Here is a 20,387-nt window from a genome sequence, read left to right on the forward strand (position 1 = left end):
TAGTGCTCCAGCAGCGCCTTTTGATTGGCGGCATTCTGATTTTCCTCGTTTTGCAGATGAGAAAACTGAGGCACCCAGGGGTTAAGTGATGTGGCTAGTGATTGGCAGTGCTCTGGTCAAACTATCTCCCTCGTGCATAGACCTGGTCGCATCACTTATTTTTTCAAACATCCTTGTTCCTGAAAAAAAGATATTGGCATTAAAGGCACTCCATAATCTGGCATCACTACCTTTTTTCCAACCTTATCCCTTCAAGGGGTATTAATCAAGGTAATTAAGTCCCCTTATATTCCATTACTGCTCCCCTCCACATAATCCAAGTAGAGGGCTTGTAATGTTCCAGAAATATTCATTGCTTCTCCTCTTCGCTTGCTGGATTCCCAATACATCTTTTAAAGTCCGAACTGCAGGAAGGCTTCGCTGATTTTAGCACTCTTCCTCATGGAAGGATGAATTTCATGCATTTATCATGTGTTTTTTTTCATATAGAATATCGTCTATTATTTTTGTATCTGTGTTTATATCTCACCCTTTTCATAGACTGTAAACTCTATGAGCAAAGGGACCACATCTCACCTCCCCAAAAGCCTAGGAGCGCTTCGCACCCAGCAGACATTTAATGTTATGTTGAAGTAAAGCACTTTAAAAATTCATTTCAATAAACATTTATTATAGGTACTCAACCTACTGGTGTGCAAAAATCACTGTGCCCTACAACTTCCTACTTACTACTTCCTACTGGATTATAAACTGCTTATTTATCTTTCTCTCCCGCACAAGCACGTTTAATAATCTGCTGAAGGATGCATTTGTTTTCCATCACACACTGCCTCGCCTCCAGTCCCGGTGCTCCATGGGGAGGAAAGTCCAAAAGAACAGCGACGATCCAAATCCTCTGGGTTAGAGGCAGAAATCTTGGGGTGCTGCATCCTCAGAAGGGCCTTCTTAGAGGAAGCCTGCATGACCCCAAGAGTGAAAGTTAAAGACCTTTTGCTTTTGTTGGGGGTGGGGGAGGTCGTGTGCAGTGTGTGGGATAGGTCACTCTCAGTGGTGAGAGACAGAAAACCGTGACAGCCCTGGGGATCGGAGCTGGGATTCTTTGACATCACCCAGTCAGCTCTCTCCCTGCCCCCCCCCAACCCATTTTACAGATGAGCAAAAGGAGGCCAAGGGCGGTGTAAAGGCGAGAGAACTTAGATTTGGGGCTGGAGCGCGTCCAGGCCTCTCTTTGCCCCAAGTGGCCCCCGCTGGGAGAGGCGGCGGAGGCCGGGAAGGCCCCCTGCCACGCCGGGGCATTCGCAGGGCCCAGGGCGGGGCAGTTGGGCGCCCGCGGCTCCAGGCCGCCCGTGCCCCCGCCTCCTACCACCTTCCACAGCCCGTGCGCGTGCGCGCTCGCAGACACCGGTTGCCAAACATTGCATCATCTCCGCCCTCCTTTGCTTGCTTACTCTATCTCCCTCCCTCTCCTGGCCCCACACCCCTCCTCCCTTCCCCCGCGCTCCACTCTTCTCCTCCGTGCTCTTGCTCGCTCTCGCCCGCGCGCGCGCACTCCCAGAACTCACCCATCTCCCCAGAGCCTCGTGACCCCAAGCCACTTCCGGGTACAACGCGACTTCTACCCCCGCTCGGAGTGGGGCTAGGGAGGGGGGGACCTAGGAGCTCCTGAATGGTAGAGGGCAGGGGGCGGGGCGGGGCCGAAGCTGGCGTGCCCCTCGCCTATTGGGTGGTGACTCGACACCCCGCCCCTCCCCGGAGGAGGGCAGGGTTGTTTTAAAAGGCTTGGACCCAAGGCCTTGTCGAGGTCAGACGCTTGAGTACAAGACAAAGGATAGATGATGATGAAGATGACCTGGTGGCAGCAGCAAAGCCAGAACCAGAGCCGGGACCCGAGGAGAGAGGCAAGTGCCAGTCCCTACCTTCTCCCCTCCCGTGTCACTTACTGCCCTCCCCAAATTAGGGACTCCACCCCCTACACCAGGGGCTGCGCCCCAAAACGTGATCTTCTCCTCCGGGGTCTTTTATAACCTTGTTAGCCTAAGATCCTAATAAATTCAGGGTCCTGTGGAGCGCATCATCCCCCAAAAAAGGTGTGGGCTCCTCTTGTCCAATGTAGGAAAGGATTTATGCCCCTCCCCCTTCTTTGGAAGGACAACCCCGCCCTCCACCCAGTATGACACGGATAACTGAGTCTGTGGGATGCTGCTCCCTTCGAGTACCAGGGAGATGGCTCGGGCGGGCAGGAAGGTGAGCTTGGCCTGCCAGAGGGGAGGAGACTGACCTCCGAGGGGAGCACGGTCACCACTCGCCCAATCACAGTGAGAGGTGCCAGGAGCCCTCCCCTCTGCTGTTGTCCAAGCCTGGATAACTTGAGATTTGGGCTGCAGCTTAGCTCACTCCTTCTCTCCTGCTTGGTCTGCTAGCAAGAATACGGACTCTATTTATTCTGCATATTTGTGCTCTTGGGCCCTGTGATTAACATCTCCCTTCAGCAGGAAGAACTTTACAAGTAAGGGTCACTTAGAAAATAGTAAGGATGAAGAAGTCCGAGAGGGGAGTGATTTCCTCTTTCCCTATCCTGAAGCTTTATTAATGTAGCAGTTATTTCTCCAGTTTGGGGCACCCTGAATGTAATACTTGGTATGCTGCATTTTCAGCAGACTGGATATTTCTTGCATCCCCCTATCCTGTGTCCCTTTCCAAGCAGCCCTATGTAACCATTGCATCAGGCCAGCCCCCCTTCCTGACTCTGGATCCCTCTGGCCTGGAGCCTCACTGCTGATGAAAGCCCTGTCCTGTATGCAGGAAGGCAAGGGAGAGTCCCATGGGGGATTGACAGCCCAGCAGAGAAATACTGGGGGTGGTATTGCATCTCCAGCCTCCTGGGACTCCTGAAGCTGCTACTGCTGCTTGCCACCTCTGGGCTGCAGCTGTCCCTGCCCTGTCAAGGGGACACAGAATCAGCAAAGTGCCAATCCAGTCCCTTCTCCAACAATTAATTGTGGCCTAATTTGGATATTAAGAAGGCTATGGTTTGCCTGGGACTTTTTCCATTATGCAATAAGGATGACAAATGTCAGCAACTAAAAATAAAGAGAATTGGGCTCTTCTTTGACCAATACCCACACACCTTGGAGAAGGATGTGTGGACTCGTAACTGATCAGCATAGCACTAAGACAACTTCCAGACTGAGAAGGAAGGAAAGTGGAGGAACAATCTTTCAAATGAACTTACTCTTTTTCTCTCTACCCTCTACAGTGTTCCAGAAGAAAGTCTATCTTCATACATCACCATACCTGAGAGCAGGTAAATTTGATCAGGCCTTTCCCCCTAATCTTTGAGGATATCCATGGTGATCCTTAAAGAAGCCAGAGCATCTTTAAGGATTTGGTATAGGCTCATTTCCCCTGGCCCAGTCCTCATAAGTTGTCTGATTCACTATTCTTTTTTATGACCCTTCACTAGCTTTTATTTGGGGGGTAGCTCGATTAGGGTAAGAGTAGCATAAATGACAAGTCGCCCTGAAATGTAAAACTATATTCTTTCAAAAATTCTATATAAATGTCAAGGTATTATCAGGAATGAAAGTTCTCCAGCTTGTTTTGTGAAGCATCCTCATTGCCAGTAGTCTTTCCCCAGAGTCCGATCTAACCAGAGATGGCAGCTGAACCACTGCCCTTCTCCTTTGGGACGCTGTCTAGCTGGGAGCTAGAGGCCTGGTATGAGGACCTGCAAGAGGTGCTGTCCTCCGAAGAGAACGGAGGGACATATGCCCAACACCCTGAAACAGAACAGGTAAAGTTTGCAAAAGTAATTTTTCTGCTAAAACCCTGAGGTAGGGAGTACACTTATTATTCCCATTTTACAAATGAGGAGAATGACTAGCCCCAGGTGACACAGCTACTGCAGCTCAAGGCGAGGGTCCTTTTCTGGTGTCACGCCATCTTTTGTTTCCTTGTAGGAAGAACTGAAAAGTTTTACTACTCTTGACCCAGCCTCCCTGGTCTGGCTAGCTGAGGAGCCTGGGCCAGGGGGAATCACAAGCAGTGGCCAGAGCCCTTGCTCTCCCGAGTCCAGCCAGAGTTCACTGGCCCAGGAAGAAGAGGAGGAACAGGGGGAGCGAGGAAGAAATAGGAAACGGAGGCACAGTGAGCAGTCCCCTGCTCGAGGTCGAAAGCAAAGTGTGAAAGAAAAGGAACAGGAGAATGAACGAAAGGTGGCCCATCTGGCTGCAGAAAACGAGCGACTGAAGAGAGAGATCGAACGACTGACCAAAGAAGTAGACACGACACGCCAGGCCCTGATTGACCGCATGGTCAGCTTGCCCCGGTCATGAAGGCCTTTAGCTCTGTCCCCTTCCCCAAGTGCCAACCAGCAACCACACACACTCTGAAGGGAAGGTCCCTCACCATGTATATAGATGTATTTATTATCTCTAACCCGCTGCATTAAAATGATTTATATTCAATCACACTCAGATGGTGTCTCAAGCGTTCCTTTTCATTTCTTCTTCTTGCCCTTCGAAGGTTCTGGAGGCTTCCCTTCAGCCAGTGCCAGTTGTTGTTTTAGTTCCAGCAGTTTAGCCACCTCAGCAGCCACCTGGGCTTTGTCTGCCTTCTGGGCCTTCAACTCTCGGACAACATTGCCCTGAGGTTACAGAAAGGGATGATGAGGAGGAGTGGGTACAGCCCCTATGCTAGCCCCCTCCCTCTTCCCTGAACCCACCTGTTTTGTCACTGCATCCGTTAGCAGCTTAATCTGCTCAGGATTTGCTAGTTCTGTGGGGTCTTCTGCCTTGGAAACTTTGGCCTCAGAAGGAATAAGGGGATCATTTTTACCCCATGCATAAATTCTCCCTCCCCACACAGAAACATGCTTGCAATTATCCCTTTAACAGCTCAACAGAGTGATTACCTTCAACTCCAAGGAATCTTCTAGCTAAGACAGGAAAAAGAGAAGCTACAGGTAAGGTACTAATAAGGATGAAAAGGAACAAAGTGGGGAGGAGGAAGAGGAAGAAAGCTGTTTGCAGATTGAATGGTAGAAAGTCTTGACAAGGGGCAACTTAACTACCAGGGGCAAATGAGCACAGCTGCCCTCCCTCCTCCTTACCTGGCCCCCTCCAAAGCGCTTTCTCAGGCTTTCAATTTGGTCGTTTTCTAGCTTCTGAAACAAGGGACTAACCTGTGAGGAAAGAGAAGGTTAAGCTCAGCAGGATAAAAGGAACGACAGCTTTGAGGCCTGCCATCCTTGAAAGGAAGCTTTGAAGGAATTTTAGAAGAAATAAAACTCGAATAGGGAATAAAAACTCATACCTTTTAGAGAGATGATACATAGAACTCTAACCTAAGAGACTGTAGAGGCCAAGTATAAATAGACTTCAGAGGAAGGAAAGCAGGAGATAGTGTTGGCATACTAATAATATTATAAAGAACAACTCCCAGGATCTCTCAAATAACAAATATTATAGGGCTAGCACCAGACCAAATCTAATAAACAGCATTCTTTATGTTCCATTTTAAGGATGACAGTGAAAGATAAGATAGATTGCAGAATGAGACACATCAACCTTAAATGCAAAATTGAGGATGAAAATCAGAAGCCTTGGGAACTCTTTGCCTAAAATGAGAGCTTGGGTGGAAAGGAAGGGCAATATCAGCTCTTCCTTTTCAGCAAAGGCTTCAAGAAGAACAGAGAATTTCTGAAATGGTTTGTAGAACTGAAAGACAACCTACTATGCCAATCTGGTGCCCGGCAGGCAGGAGGCATGGGAAGTCGGTAGGCAAGACAGCACAGGCTGCAGGTGGGAGCTGCAGCTGGGTCTGGATAGTTGTGCTGACCGTAGGCATGTACGGCTGTATCATGATGGAGAGCAGGGCAGCCATATTCACTGCCACACCTGTCACTGTGCCGGCACGGAGCCTGTGAAGGGTGGAGACGGTGTTACTCGGGGGCTTACAGACATATAGAGCTCCTCGGAATGTGAAGATCCACCCACACCGCTTTACCTATCAGCCTCATTGCCCTTGATTCGCTTCCAGGGCTCATTCACTTGAATGTACTGGTTGCCGTGCCGTGAGATGGTAAGGAAACACCGAAGGGCATCTCTAATCCTATGATGGAATAACCAAAGATTAGACCTAGGAGGAATGAGAAGAAGGCTTCTCCATTCCAGAAAATCTTTGGAGGGAAGGTGAAATCAGAGTACTCACCGAACCTTCTCCAGCAGTTGGTGGTACAGTCGTAGCTCCAATGTGACATGGGCAAGTAGTCGCTGGTCATCCGGAGTTAGCGTCATCTTAGGTACACAGCCTCCAAAAAACTTGCACACAAACATCCCAGCTCTGCAGGGAAAAGGAATAAAGGGAAGCAAGTTGCATCTAGACCTACCCGCCAAAGTTCAGCCAACAAAACCACCCCAGGCCTGAAATCATCCCCATTTCCATTACCCCACATTTCCTCAGCATTCATGCAATTGATACCTTAAGTTCTGCGTCATGGAATCTTAAGAGGTTATCCAGTCCAACTGGGTACTCTAGGTATGTGTCTTAATGTGTTTCTTCTGTTTTTCTCCCATCCCTCCTATGGGAGATACAGCTCCCCAAGGCAGAGGCTAGGCTTTTCTTTCTATCTCCCCCAGTGTAAGCCTCTGCTCCACACAATGGGCATTCAATGTACATGCAGTGGTCATTTGACTTATTTTTTACAAAATTTCATCACTTAAATAACTGAAAAAATAGATTAAGTGCTAATTTTATAGACACTCTCAAGTTCGGAATTAGGGACTGATGATATTATAACCTATGTTACTTTCAGACGTTGAAAACACAGGGAAAAAAAAAGGAGTAGTAGACAGAAATAGTTTCCTAGTTCTGCTAGTTTCCTAGTAAACTACCCAAGTAGTTAAGAAGATTCTCATCCATGGGAGACATTCCTATGGTCTGGGCAAAGGATAAGGAAGCATATGAGACTGGGGAAGAGATCACGAGGCACCAAAATTGCTATAAAGCAATAAAAGTTTTACAGAAGCACACTCCTGTTCTTCACAGCCACCATTCTTAAAACTTTCTCAAGGAAAAAGTTACCTCTATTATATTTTTTCCCTGTAGGAGAAGATATTTGTAAAGATATTTATATGTTCATAAAATCAATAGAAGAGGATTTATTTTACATAAGTCCATTTTCAACCAACTTTTAATTTACACATCCATTCACCAAAGGGGGGGAGAGCCTGCGGTTGATGTTTCTCTCCACTTGGGAGCTCCCCCCCACCCTCCCCCATCACATCCCCATCTTCTAACCATACCCCCAACATACATATTCCTACCCGGCTCTTTCAACTGCTTTATGTGGCCTCGGTAAGTTTCCTTACCCTCCAACCCTTCCCAAAAGAAGGAAGCTAAATTTCTCCCACCACACCTCTCCTCCCAGGAAACAAAGAAGCCACAGAACAAAGTTCTACCTCCAACTACCCCCCCCAGACTATATTTTCCCACATGAAGTGTCACCTGTTGACAAAGTTGCCCAGGTTGTTAAGTAATTCAGAATTATTCTTGAGCATCAGGTCACTCCAGGAAAAAGAACTGTCCTGGTTTTCAGGCCGCACATAAAGCAGGTAGAAGCGCCAGATGTCAGAAGGGATGCCTGTGTTTTGGGCCATGTCCCCAAACACCCCCACACCTCGGCTCTTAGAGAACTTCCCATCCTCATAGTTCAGGTATTCTAGACAGGGAGGGGAAAAATCAGGATAAGTTTCTTCCTCCCTCTTTCCCACACAAGCTCAGCGCCCCCTTGTATACACCAAACATGGTATTCCCACATTAGCAAAATTCCACCTATTTCCCCATAATACTAGATATCAGTTTCTCCCCTCTCCCACACCAGGGAAATCTAACTGATTATTCATAACACACGTACATTATATACACATCTTGTCTTCCGAGATTCACCCAGGGACTATAAGAATCTAACTATAAAACATTCTTTGCAGATAAAGTCAGACCTAAAAAGTTGGAGAAACATGAATTGCTCATGGGTTGGTGGAGCCAATATAACAAAAAATGACAATATGACCTACATTAACTTATTTTATTCAGTGCTATACCAAACTCCTAAAAGAACAGTCTATGACGCTAAAAGAATAACAAAATTTAAGGAGGAATGAAAGGCCAAGAATTTCAAGTGTAATAATGGGGGAAAAAAAAGTGTAAAGGAAGGTAGTTCATCAGTACCAGATCTCAAACTGTACTACCAAGAAGTAAATATCAAAATGTTTTGGTACTGGTTTAAACAAAAAAGAGGCTGATCACTGGAACAGATTATGTATACAACACAGAAGAAAAGAGACGCAGTAGCGCAGTGTTTGATGAACACCTAAGACCTCAGTTACTGGGGGAAGGACGCACTCTAACAAAAAGTGCTAGGAACACTGGAAAGCAATGATACATCTCATACCATATGCCAAGAGATTTTCCAAAGGAATTAGGACTTATATATTAAAGTCACATTGTAATCAAAGTGGAGGAGCAAAGAAGTCTATGAATGGCTAAGAGTTCATGACTAAACTAGTGGGAAAGAGGATGAATCGCACAAAATAAAATGTACAATTTTCTTAACTTTATATAAAATTTTAGAAGTTTTTGCATAAACAAATCTAATATAAAAATTAAGGGAAAAAAAAGGTAACCAAGAAAAAACAATCTCTCCAATGATTTTCTTTAATTATAGGTCTCATTTCCAAGACGCACGCACACACACACACACACACATAAATATACATGGAACTCATTCAAATTTATAAAACTAAGAACCCCAATAGATAAATGATCAAAGGATATGAACAGGCAGTTTTCAAAGGAATAAATCTAAGTTATCAACAATCATAAAAGGTGAAATAGATAGGAGACTGAGAAGACTTCTAAGTGAATTGATGCAGAGCAAAGTGAGTTTACAATTAGGAGAATAATGTGTACAATGATAACAACATTAAAGAGAAAAGCAACTTTGGAAGACTTTAGAAGACAGATAAAAGAATGAAAATAAAAAACTCCACATCTCCTGATAAGAGAGGAAAGAGACATAGATTTTCAGATAAGTATGTAAATATGTATTGTAGATACGTGCTAAGGGACTTGCTCTAGGTTTAAAAAAAAACTTGCTAGGATGGAGGCAGGGTGTGAACAAAGATAGTAGAAGACAGATTAATTTTTAAAATATGTGGTTTTAGGGGAAGAAATTTAATTCTTAAAAGCAAAAAATAATTTTTTAGAAAAACATTTTTAAAATAAGCTTTTCTATATACAACTTCTAGCCATGGTAAGAAAAGGGATAATTCTTCAAACCACACCTCAACAAACTAAGCAAGTGAGGCAAAACCTGCCCCTATTCTGCTGACCAGACCTTTCCATTGGCAAAAGGGCACCTTTGCTTTCCTACCTGCGGCCCATCTCCTTCAATTCTCCGGAACTTCTTATTTCTTTTCTCCTCAGCATAAATTCTACTATTCCATTTCAACCCCCTCTCCAAAAACATCACCTAGGTGGCATGGTCACTGACTTCATCCTCCCATCATCTTTCAAAATCCCACACTTAGTCCCACCCCTACCCCACCCCTCAGGGCACCTGTGGCAATGAGGTGGCTGACCAGGGTATAGTTGTCTTCGGCTCCAAGGGCTGAGCAAGGGAAGACCACACTGTGGAAAGGGACATTGTCTTTGGCCATGAACTGGTAGAGCTCCACCTGGGCAGTTTGAGTAAGGAGAGAAATCTCAATGAGATCAGATATTCAGGAGGAGGGCAGAGACCCCCCTCAACACACGCACACATACACTCTCTCACACACAGACATTTTCTAACACACACACACACATTTTCTCCTTCTCCCTCTCCCTCTCTGTATATTCTCATTCTCCAAACACCCATCCCCAGACCATAAGGCTCAAGTACACTTTACCTGTTCTGGATTCTTCCACCATCGTTCCCACTGGTCAGTATAGTTAGCTGTGATGGACATATAGCCAATTGTAGCATCAAACCAAACATAAAACACCTGGGGAATCAGGAGAAGGGACATATGTTAGGATGAAGATGGAGTGGAATGAGGTGAAGGGAGAATAGGAGGATAAGAATGGTAACTGACTTGGGGCAGCTAAGTAGTTCAGGGGACTCTAGTCTTGGAATCAGGAGGACCTGAGTTCAAATCTGGCCTCAGACACTTGACATTTACTAGCTGTGTGACCCTGGGCAAGTCACTTAACCTTGATTGCCTCACCAACAACAACAACAACAACAAAAAACAAAGAATAGTAACTAACAAACAGTCAAGACTCAACAACCCAGCCTCCACCTACTGAATCAATGTAATCTCCAACAAACTCAATCCTACTGGGCCAGAGCCAATCCCAGGGCATGGGGCTTCAGAGCCAGTTCATTTGGGGGGAGTAGGAAATTTTGTCAAGCTTTTGACCTTGTCCTGGAAGCCCTCTAAGGGTACAGGGGTACCCCATTTGAGGTCACGAGTTATGCATCGTGGTTTGAGCCCATCCCGGAGCCACGACCGTGTGATGAATCGAGCATTGGGTGTCCAGTCACTGCCAGCTAGCGTCCTGCTCAACCACTCCTCCAGACGATTCTCCAACTGGAGGAGAAAGAATAAAAAAGAAAGCAGTGTCTGTGGAACAGAAAGCATACAAATCAATGGGGTGACAGGAAAAAACAAGAGAATTTACCTTGGGCAGGTCCAGGAACAAGTGCTGGGAAGATTTCACCACAGGGGATTCCCGGCAGATCTTACACTGAGGCTTCTGTAAGAAGGGAAAAGACAGGGAGAAAACCATGAAGGTACAAAACAAATTAGGGGCTCTATCCACCCGAGCTGATCCCATGCAGAGCAACCCCTGAAAGGGAAGGCAGAGAGGTCTTGGCAAGATTGAGCAAGAAAATAAAAAGAATGAGGCCGAGGTGGAAATGGGAAGAACGGTAGCCAGACAGTCATCAGACAAGGGGCTCAGGGAGAACAAGGACCCCCTATGTATGCCTTCGGCCCTTTCTGACCTTCAGCTCAATGGCATTGATGAGCTTGCCACACTTGTCGCACTGGTCACCACGGGCCTCCTCGTAACCACAAAAGGGGCAGATGCCCTCCACAAATCGGTCAGCAAGGAAGCGAGAGCACCGCTCACACCGGAGCTGCTCCACTGTGTCCTTGAGCAAGAAGCCCCGAGACAGTAGCCTCTGAAAGATGTCTTGGGTGATCCTGGTGGGGTGCACAGGGAAGAGCAGAGGAACTGAGGCAAAATCAGCACAGAGCTTGCTCAGGCTCTTAAACAAACAACCCAAAAAGTCCCGTGGGCCCAGAAAGGCTTTGGCTTCCTTTCTGTTCACTTCTTCCAAGTGCCTTGAGAGATGTCAGCCCATTTTGGGTCACTCTCCCAAATGCCATCATAATCTTTGATGATAACCTCTTCCTTCCATAACCTTTAAAGAGTCTGCATTTTTGTGGGCGAATCATTACGATTTTGTCTAGAACACGATCATAGATTTAAACCTAGAAGGAACATTAGAAATCATCTCGCTCACCCCCACTTTATAGATGAGGAAACTGAGACCCCGTGACTTGTCTACGGTCACATAGCTAGTAAGTAGCAAAGGCCAGGATCTGAATGAGAGGAAAGCTCTATGAGATCAGGGACAATATCTGTTTTTTAATATGATCCTAAATATCTAGGATAGAACTACATCCAGAAATTTATATCCTGGGGGTGTTGAGAAGGATGGCAGAGAATAATTTCTGCACTTCATGAGGAAAGGGGAGAAGGATAATGGAGGCAAGAAGGAAAAACCCATTAGAGTAAGTCATGCTTTTTTTCCTTTTCTTTTCATCTCCCCCTATCATTAACATAGACTCCTGTACACAGAAAAGTACAGATTATACTTCTTGGAGTGTGTGTGTGTGCGTGTGCGTGTGCGTGTGCGTGTGCGCGCGCGCGCGCATTTTCTTTTACAACATAGCTAATATGGAAATGTTTCATATGGCTTCATATATACAATCGATAACATAGGGCTTGCCTTCTTAGGGATGGGGAGGGAATTTGGAACTCAAAATTTATAAAAAAAGGAATGTTAAAAATGTTTTTAGGTACTTAAAGAAATACATAAAAATATATTTGAAAAAAAGAAGGTAACATGCTTATTGCTCAACTTCTCTAAATTTCCAGAAGTTTGCTTGACCCCTGGCCTTAGCTCCATCAACAGTCACCCTTTCATTTTCTCAGTCAGCCCACCCACCCCATACTCCCCACCGCATGAGCCTACGTGGTCTGAAGTGGCGTGGTGGTCCGACCAAAGAAGTCAAAGGATATGTTAAACCAACGGTAGATGCTGGCATGGATGGCGTGGTACTTGTCACAGATCTGCTGCGGTGTTAGGCCCTCGTCCATGGCTTTGGTTTCTGTTGCTGTTCCATACTCATCTGTCCCACTCAAGTACAACGTATTCCACTGGCGTAGTCGAGAGTACCTTGAGGACAACGGGGTGGTCAAAAGGGACGATCTATGCCTATGCCAATCCTGGCCCCCAATTGCTCCAATCCAAAAAAAGCACATTTATTAAGAACCAACTGTGTACAAGGAATGGTTCTAGGCACTGGGAATACAATCACAAAAAGTCCTCACCAACATATGTTCTCCATCCTTTTACAAGGCCCTTTTTTTAGGCCCCTGTTGATTAAGGGTGGATTTTGCCTTCCAACCTCTCCGTCATTCACAAGGCCCTTCCCTCACTCCCATCCCCAGGGCATGTGGCTTTTCCTCAGAGCCCACCCCTCCCTCCAGCAATCCTTCATTCCCCAGGAATCCCCTTTCAGCCCCCCAAATGTTTCCCCACTCCAGTCTTTTCCCTGGCACCCTAATCTACCTGGCAAAGACGTCAGCACTAAGGACACAACCAATGATGTTGCCTAAATGTGGGACATTGTTGACATAGGGAAGGGCACTGGTGATGAACACATTCCTTTCTCCAGCTACTGGTAACCTGGTGAGAAGGTAGGGGAAGACAGGTCAGGGTGACAACCCAGCAGTTTGGAAGGTTAGATTCAAGACAAAGGGACTAGGGGCCAGCTTAGAAGACAAAGCACTGAGGTACTCAGATTGCAGTATATTAACTTTGACCTACATGCTGCTTTACAAACATTAAGAACACTTATGATAGTGTATTTTTTTTTCCTGTGCATGCTTTCTACCTCTCTCGCAAGGCTATATAGGGTGTCTCAAAAACTTTACTGCATGTTTTTTGTTTGGCTTTGAGGGAGGCAATCAGGGTTAAGGGACTAATCTACCCAAAGGTCCCTCCACAATGAGGTAGAAGGATCAAAGAAAATACATGTTCCCTCTCACACTGGATCCTGCCGTGGTCTAACTGGAGGCAGAGCGTCCAGTCCTTGCTCCCAAGCTGTTACAGCCATGGCGATCTCCTCCTCAGAAAGCGTGTGAGCAGACAGCTCATCCTCCTGCGGACAGGGAACCCCACCCATGCCCCACCCAAGTAAGAGCAATTGCCAGGGTAAGGGAAACCTTCTTCTTTCCTCCCAACAATGTCCTCAAGCAAGTAACATTAGCAGAGTCCATCTCCTAACCACCTCCATGTACCTCAGGCTCCCCAATCAAATGTGGGGATCCCCCACAGATCTCCCTCCTTCCCACTTCATACCTCAGGCTCATTACTGACAGGTCTCTCTAAGGGAACACTGGGCTGTGGCTGTTTTTGCAGATATACCCGGAGAGCCAAGGCCCCCTGCTTTTTCAGTACAGATTCAGCTGCCTGCTGGCATGGTTCCTGGACACTCAGGGTCCGGAACCAGGTCTGCAAGGCAGCAAGTTCATCTGGGCACCAGGGTAGGAGAGAAAGCGGGAAAAGAAGTCAGAAGCTTAGAATGGGCAAAAAGGATTTTTTTTTCCTAAGCTACATCCTCTCTTCCCTTCCTCCCCTCCCCCCAGGATCCTCCAACAAAACTCCACCCTTGGTAGGCATCCTACTTCCCATACTCAAATCCCAAAGGCTGCAGGACTAAGAAATAAGTACTCAGGGCAGCTAAATGGCACAGTGCATAGAGCACCGACCCTGAAGTCAGGAGTATCTGAGTTCAAATCTGGCCTCAGACACATAACACTCACTAGCTGTGTGACCCTGGGCAAGTCACTTAACCCTACTGCCTAGCCAAATATATATACATATATGTATATATATGTATATATATGAATAATAATAATAAGAAATAAGTATGGTTCTCACCAGGAAGGTAAGTTGGATCCTGGAGCAAAGGGTATAGCGCTCCCCACAGAACGATATCAGCCAAAGACTCTGAATCCTTTAGCAAGAAGAGAAAGAAGTATGTGTTTGACAGCTTAGCTCTTCATAGAAAACTCCTTCCTCATAGAAACTCCTTCCTCCCTGTACCTTCAGTCCCAACTCACTCACCCCAGCAAGGAAAGGGCAGCTTCGTCGACTCAGGCTGTGGTCAATGTGTATCAACGCCTTTCGGACAGGAGAAAGGACATCCTCTCCCTTCTTTCCACGGACCACCAAGTTGTAGAGGGCGACAGAAAGAACAGGCTACAGAAGGATGGGGAAGAACATGAAATTACTATGAACAAAAAACTCCTAGCCTCCTCACCTGTCAGGCCATAGTTCTTACCTGTAACTCTGTTGTCTCCCATTCCAGCCACTGGTTAGTGAGGTCATCTTGTTCCCAACCAGACAACAAAAAGAAATACCTGTCAGAAAAGAAAGAGATGGGGTATGAGTTCAGGGATGGTCCCATATGTCTATGCCAATGATGGACCCATCCTCTTTCCTCCCACAATGGCACAGAGAACAGAAGCCATCAGGCTTTATTACTTAATCTTTCACCCACAGTCTCCTTCTCTCTCATCCCCATTCCCTTCCCCCTCCCTACACCAACCAAAACTGACCTGCAAATTGCACTACTAGAAAAAAGGTAGTGACCACTGTCTAGTTTCAGGGCTGGAAGTTTAGGCCGAGTCAAGAATGGTACCACACACTCTGGTAAGAGGAAACAGGGAAACCAACAGGTATAAGAATAGACCCACTGATCCCTAATTAGGAAGACTCAATTAAAACATACAAACCCTAGGGGAAGGAAAAGGATGGAGAACAAGTTCAGCTGAGAGCTCCCAAGGTAGGGTTACTGTGGGGAAAGGTGATTGGCAGTGACCAAGAATGGATTTCAGACTGACTCTAAGGAACACTTAGCCAAGAGAAATGGGGACAGTTGAGAAGGATATTCCCTGATCCCCCAGAACACTAATGATCTTCACCCCCAAAGCTCACACAGCACATTGTTTTACAACTATAACCCCTTTCATATTTTATTTATGGTGATCTGCCTTTGTATCTTCTCCCCTTGCCCATTCCAGGACAGCAGAAATTTGCCATATCTAAACTTTGTACCTCCCCCAGTTCTTAGCAAAGCACACCCCCTCCCTTCCCGCCCTTGGCAGAAAGTAAAAATTAATGCTTGTGGAATTAATGAGCTTTACACCTGGAAAAATAAAGCATGATACAGACTACTCATAATGACGGGAAAAGAAGACTACAAGCGACTGGAGACAAGTGAGAGGAATAACTGGGTAGTTCAGGTATAAGTGAAAGGACTAACTGCCAGCAATCATAAGAGTTAGTGTGGGAAGGTACTTCCGGGTGCCACCCAATCCCACTACCCCATTTTAAAGACAAGGCCACTGCGGCAGAGAGGTTAGGAAACTTTGTCCAGAATCACCCAATTAATAAATGTCTAAGGGAGGATTCAAATTCAGGACTCTACACCCGGCTGCCTGGGAGGAGATGAGGAGGTGGAGAAGGGGAGAAATTGAGAAGCAGTAGTAATGCTTTAGGTCTGCTTATTAGTTTTCAACACCAATAAAATTTTTCTTTTCTTTCTTTCTTTTTTAAAAATAGTCCGTGGGAGAGAAGTCCAGGAGAACCTATCAGCACTCGAGAAGGGAATAGGAGCAGTTGTTGGCAGGGACTCCCAGCAGAAGGAATGGATGGGAGGCTGGAGGCAGAGGGACCAAGGGGAGGGTCCTGCGAGGGCTGACAAGAGGATAGGGGGGAAAAGGGGAAGGAGGTGGTAGGGGAGTGGTCACGGAGGGGGGGATAAGGCGGGCCGGGGGATCAGGAGCTGGGGAGCGGCGGGATCTGGACTCTCGAGCCCCATCCCTGGTACCTTCGGGGCCCACGGTGCTGATGAGCAGCTTGTCCCTGGCCCCTGCCCGGCAAGCCGCGGCCAGGACAGGCAGGTTCCCCGGGGCGCCGTCGCTCACGAAAAGCCGCATTCCGCCTCCTCGCAGCCGCTGATGCAACAGGAACCGGCGTGCCAGGCCTTCGCACTCCTGCCTCTGCAGCCCCGCTAGTCAACCGCCGCGCTGGACTCTGGGAAGTGAAGTCTCCGATCAGTCGGCGCCTCAGGTTGTCCCGCTAAGCGGAGACTCTATCTCCCACAATGCATCGCAAAGGAAGCGGAAGAGACTACTCCGAGACCACAGAAACAAGGGCTGATGCTAGAGCAATCCGTTTCCTTCCGTGGTTGGCCTGTTTTTCCCACCTTTAAGCCTCTATTGTCAACCAGCTAAGAAGGAGGATTTGTAAGCTCTGGAGGCACGCCATTGCAGCCACTTAACTGCACACCACCAGCGTTTGTAACAGGGTTTTTATGGAAGCCTCTTTCGCTTACACTGTTACTTGATTCCTTACCTTATTAATTTTTATCATCCCGAGTTCTTGGGCAATTCAGGGGTATGGTTGGATCTTTTCTCATTAATCAGTTTAAATTACAATCTTTCTCATTGATTAATCCATTAACTTAGCTCCTACAGTCCCAGCGTTTATTCACTTAATAACCTGGAGAAACCTCTTTCTCAATAAACAGTGGTTCCTATCTCTATATACCAGAACCTCTAACTTCTTTAAAAAAAAAGTTACTGACTGTACTTTATTAACAATGTAACAAATAATAACACAAAGACGATTATCTATTTACCATATTTTAGTTGTGAAAAAGAACAATCACCTTTAACCATTACTGAAACTGAAGCTGTCTTCTGAGAACAAGGTTTCGCCATAGTACTTCATTGAGGATACCAAGCAAAGTTTCTTCTCTAGGATTTTTTTCACCCCTTTCTCATGTCTCTCTGTCTTTTCCAGTTTCTCTGAAACCACCTCCATTAGTTCTCTTTTCCCAGTCTTTCGAAAAATCTGCTAAAACAAAATTTTCATAGGATGACAGTTAAAAACTATTACTTTCCAAGCTTCCTTACCAAGTGAAGAGACAGTAACAGTAAAGATAGTCTCTGCAAGAAAGGCTTTTAAAACAAATGTTACATTTCTCCCTAAGGCCAAAAATTTTTGGTTCCCTGAAAATCACCTGGGAGTGCACATCAAATCTTCGATAATACGTTGCACATATAATGCAAAGCACCACTTTAAATAAGGTTGCTTTAAGAAGGAAACCAGTACAACACTAGTAATAATAATACCTAAATGAAATAGTAACACATATATAACACATCAAAATGCCAAAAACTGTTACATATAATTCAACAATGAATTATATGCATTTGAAGAGTGACAAATTCTGCAACATCATAATTTAACCTATTTTATAAGTTGGGTGGTTCTTCATATTCTAAAACAAAATATTGGGAAAGACTCTTTAATTTAACAAGAACTCTTGGAAAAGTTAATGATAATCTATCAGAAAATTTCTTTAGGCTACCATCTTATACCATACAGCATAGTAAGTTCCAAATCAATAAATAAACTAGCTAAATACAAACACTTCACTATTAAAAAGATAAAAGGGAATAATAGGTTACGTCTCTCACAAGAATGGAGATAGCACGAATTTGTAATTAGCTGTTACATGAAGGTTATCATAAAAGTCAAAATAGTCTACATTGGTTATACAAACATGAAACTTTTGCACAAACATGCTAGATGCAAATATAAAAAGAAGAAAAGGTAGACTGGGAAAGCATCTGTACAAAGCATAGCTAAAAAAACATGCAAAATCTACAGGAAATTGACAAAAATCTATAAGATTAAAACCTAGATAAACAAAATCTTTTGCAAAAAGACAAACTATCAACAACTACACAAAAAAGTACTGAAAATCACTAATTAGAAAAAAAGGCAAATTAAAGTAACAGATATTCATTCCTATCAAAGTGGCAAAGATGATGAAATATAGGGAAATTCAATATTAGAAGGGACATGGAAAAAGAGGTTTACTAATTCTCTCAGTGGAGCTGTGAATTGGCCCATCTATTTTACAGAATGATTTGGAATTGCCCATGAAATGTGACCAAACAGTTCATTGCTTTTGACGTAGGTATTCTCTGTTGTGAGGTGGGTTGGGGAGGAGACTAGCTTGTGAGGGACTGACCAGTGAGGGTCTGTCTAGTCCTTGAAGCCTGCTCAAACATCATCTGCCTATGCCAATTCCAATAAATACTGGAACTCTGGAAGCCTGTTTTGAATAACTCAGGAGTCTGTACTGTGTGGTGATTAAAAAAAAAAAAAAAAGCTTCTGATTGGTTTTAGAGCCAAAAGGACTCAGCATAGCCAAAAGTTTGGCTGTAAGAATTTGATTATTTAGACTTCAGCTTCCGGGAGCCAAGATGGCCAAGATGGCAGAGTAAGAGGTGAGTCTCTTTTACTCTCCCTTATTAACCCCTGAAAGCCCAGAAAATATCACCCCAGGAAAAACCCTGGAACAACTAAACCAGAAGAAAGATGGGGAGCAGCAGTCCAGTAGCCCAGGTAGTTTGAGGGATTAACTGGAAAGGGGAGCAGTACAGAATGGGAGGCATCCCAGCAAGCTAGTGGAAAGCCCCACCTCAGCACACCAGGAGGAGATCCTGAAGCCCAGGTGGTGGAGCAGACAAACACCAACACCTGGACCCTGAGTGCCTCATTGAGGGCAGGGGAACGAGTGGAAACCAGCTCAGAAAACCACCAGGTGCCTCGGCATTCTACAGGAGCCAGCTCTCCCAGTGCCTCAGCAAAACTAAGGGAAACAGTGCTCCAAGGGGCTGCAGGCAGATAAACACCCTACAACATACATCTGAAAAGAGCTGAAGAACGCAAAAGGAAGGAAAGGCCTGGATGAGCAGGAAATCTCCAGGAGCCACACTCCCCAATCCTACCCCTAGAGTTCCGGTATTGTTTCGAGCCCAACACCAGGTAAGCCGCCAGAATCCTACAGTATCCAACTGCCAACATTGGAGGCCCCAGCACACAAAGCCATCAACCAGGCCCAAGGCTCCCAACACAAGAAGCTTGGGTCAGTGCCCTCTGTTCCCCAGCAGGAGAGCCCAATCTCTTTAAAAGCCAGGAAATAAGCAAACACCATGAGCAAAAAGAAATGTAGGATAGATTCTTATTATGGGGAGAGTGAAGATCAAGGCAGAAATTCTGAAGAGCACAACATTGTCAACAAACCCACATCTGGAACCTCAAAAGGGAATGTGAACTGGTCTGAAGCCCAAAAAGTCTTCTTAGAAGAGCTCAAGAAGGATTTTAAAAGTCAAATGAGAGAGGTAGAAGAAAAAATGGGAAAAGAAATGAGAGGTATGCAAGAGACAGTCAATAGCTTGGAAAAGGAAGGACAAAAATTAACTGTAGAAAACAAGTCCTTAAAAAATACAATTGACCAAATGGAAAAAAAGTACACTGAAGAAAACAAGTCCCTAAAAAATACAATTGGCCAAATGGGGAAGGAGATACAAAATCTAATAGAAGAAAAGAATTTGTTAAAAATTAGAATTGAGCAAGTGGAAGCTAATGACTCTATGAGAGAGCAAGAATCAATCAAACAAAAACAAAAGAATGAAAAAATAGATGAAAATGTAAAATATCTCATTGGTAAAACAACTGACCTGGAAAATTGATCCAGGAGAGACAATTTAAAATTTATTGGTCTACCTGAAAATCACGATGAAAAAAATAGCCTGGACAGTATCTTTCAGGAAATCATAAAGGAAAACTGCCTTGAGGTCCTAGAACCAGAAGGTAAAATAGCTATAGAAAGACCCCACTGATCACCTCCTGAAAGAGATCCCAAATTGAAAATGGCAAGGAATATAGTGGCCAAATTCCAAAATTACCAGGTCAAAGAGAAAATACTACAAGTAGCCAAAAAGAAGCAATTTAAATATCATGGAACCACAGTCAGGACTACACAGGACCTTGCACCTTCTACACTGAAAGACTATAGGGCATGGAACATGATATTCCGCAAGGCAAAGGATCTTGGTTTACAACCAAGGATCAACTATCCAGTGAAAATGAGCATGATCTTTCAGGGGAGGAGATG

The 20,387-nt window shown here is 45.2% G+C and overlaps 2 protein-coding genes across 4 annotated transcripts; one reads left to right on the top strand and one right to left on the bottom strand.

The window, feature by feature from the left end:
* Positions 1 to 1,755: 1,755 nt before the first annotated feature.
* DDIT3 (DNA damage inducible transcript 3) lies at positions 1,756 to 4,471 on the top strand. Of its 2 annotated transcripts, XM_027855074.1 has the most exons (4): positions 1,756 to 1,898; positions 3,257 to 3,304; positions 3,638 to 3,793; positions 3,960 to 4,471. In XM_027855074.1, the coding sequence occupies exons 3-4, from the start codon at positions 3,656 to 3,658 to the stop codon at positions 4,332 to 4,334; spliced, it is 513 nt and encodes a 170-aa protein (XP_027710875.1). In that variant the 5' UTR covers positions 1,756 to 1,898; positions 3,257 to 3,304; positions 3,638 to 3,655; the 3' UTR covers positions 4,335 to 4,471. The 2 variants fall into 2 exon arrangements, with proteins under 2 accessions (XP_027710875.1, XP_027710876.1); XM_027855075.1 differs by lacking the exon at positions 1,756 to 1,898 and having other exon boundaries at positions 3,251 to 3,304; positions 3,627 to 3,793.
* Positions 4,407 to 16,363, bottom strand: MARS (methionyl-tRNA synthetase). Of its 2 annotated transcripts, XM_027855061.1 has the most exons (21): positions 16,239 to 16,362; positions 14,965 to 15,055; positions 14,688 to 14,766; positions 14,471 to 14,605; positions 14,285 to 14,360; positions 13,703 to 13,875; positions 13,390 to 13,502; positions 12,911 to 13,027; positions 12,311 to 12,514; positions 11,051 to 11,252; positions 10,726 to 10,800; positions 10,464 to 10,634; positions 9,951 to 10,046; positions 9,620 to 9,737; positions 7,507 to 7,720; positions 6,211 to 6,342; positions 6,007 to 6,111; positions 5,734 to 5,920; positions 5,111 to 5,182; positions 4,724 to 4,807; positions 4,407 to 4,645 (listed from the first exon to the last, which is right to left on the bottom strand). In XM_027855061.1, the coding sequence occupies exons 1-21, from the start codon at positions 16,345 to 16,347 to the stop codon at positions 4,499 to 4,501; spliced, it is 2,700 nt and encodes an 899-aa protein (XP_027710862.1). In that variant the 5' UTR covers positions 16,348 to 16,362; the 3' UTR covers positions 4,407 to 4,498. The 2 variants fall into 2 exon arrangements, with proteins under 2 accessions (XP_027710862.1, XP_027710863.1); XM_027855062.1 differs by lacking the exons at positions 4,407 to 4,645; positions 4,724 to 4,807 and adding an exon at positions 4,814 to 4,936 and having other exon boundaries at positions 16,239 to 16,363.
* Positions 16,364 to 20,387: the final 4,024 nt, after the last annotated feature.

This window comes from Vombatus ursinus, unplaced genomic scaffold (assembly GCF_900497805.2).
Source record: "Vombatus ursinus unplaced genomic scaffold, bare-nosed wombat genome assembly UNPS02010769.1, whole genome shotgun sequence".
Lineage (NCBI taxonomy): Eukaryota > Metazoa > Chordata > Mammalia > Diprotodontia > Vombatidae > Vombatus > Vombatus ursinus.

Excerpts from the sequence above, each read along its gene's own strand:
- DDIT3 (XM_027855074.1), top strand. The coding sequence starts at position 3,656 with ATGGCAGCTGAACCACTGCCCTTCTCCTTTGGGACGCTGTCTAGCTGG. Across the intron at positions 3,794-3,959 it reads AACACCCTGAAACAGAACAG|GAAGAACTGAAAAGTTTTAC; the intron begins GTAAAGTTTGCA and ends GTTTCCTTGTAG.
- MARS (XM_027855061.1), bottom strand. The coding sequence starts at position 16,347 with ATGCGGCTTTTCGTGAGCGACGGCGCCCCGGGGAACCTGCCTGTCCTG. Across the intron at positions 12,515-12,910 it reads AGTGCTGACGTCTTTGCCAG|GTACTCTCGACTACGCCAGT; the intron begins GTAGATTAGGGT and ends GTTGTCCTCAAG. Across the intron at positions 4,808-5,110 it reads AGCGCTTTGGAGGGGGCCAG|GCCAAAGTTTCCAAGGCAGA; the intron begins GTAAGGAGGAGG and ends ATTCCTTCTGAG.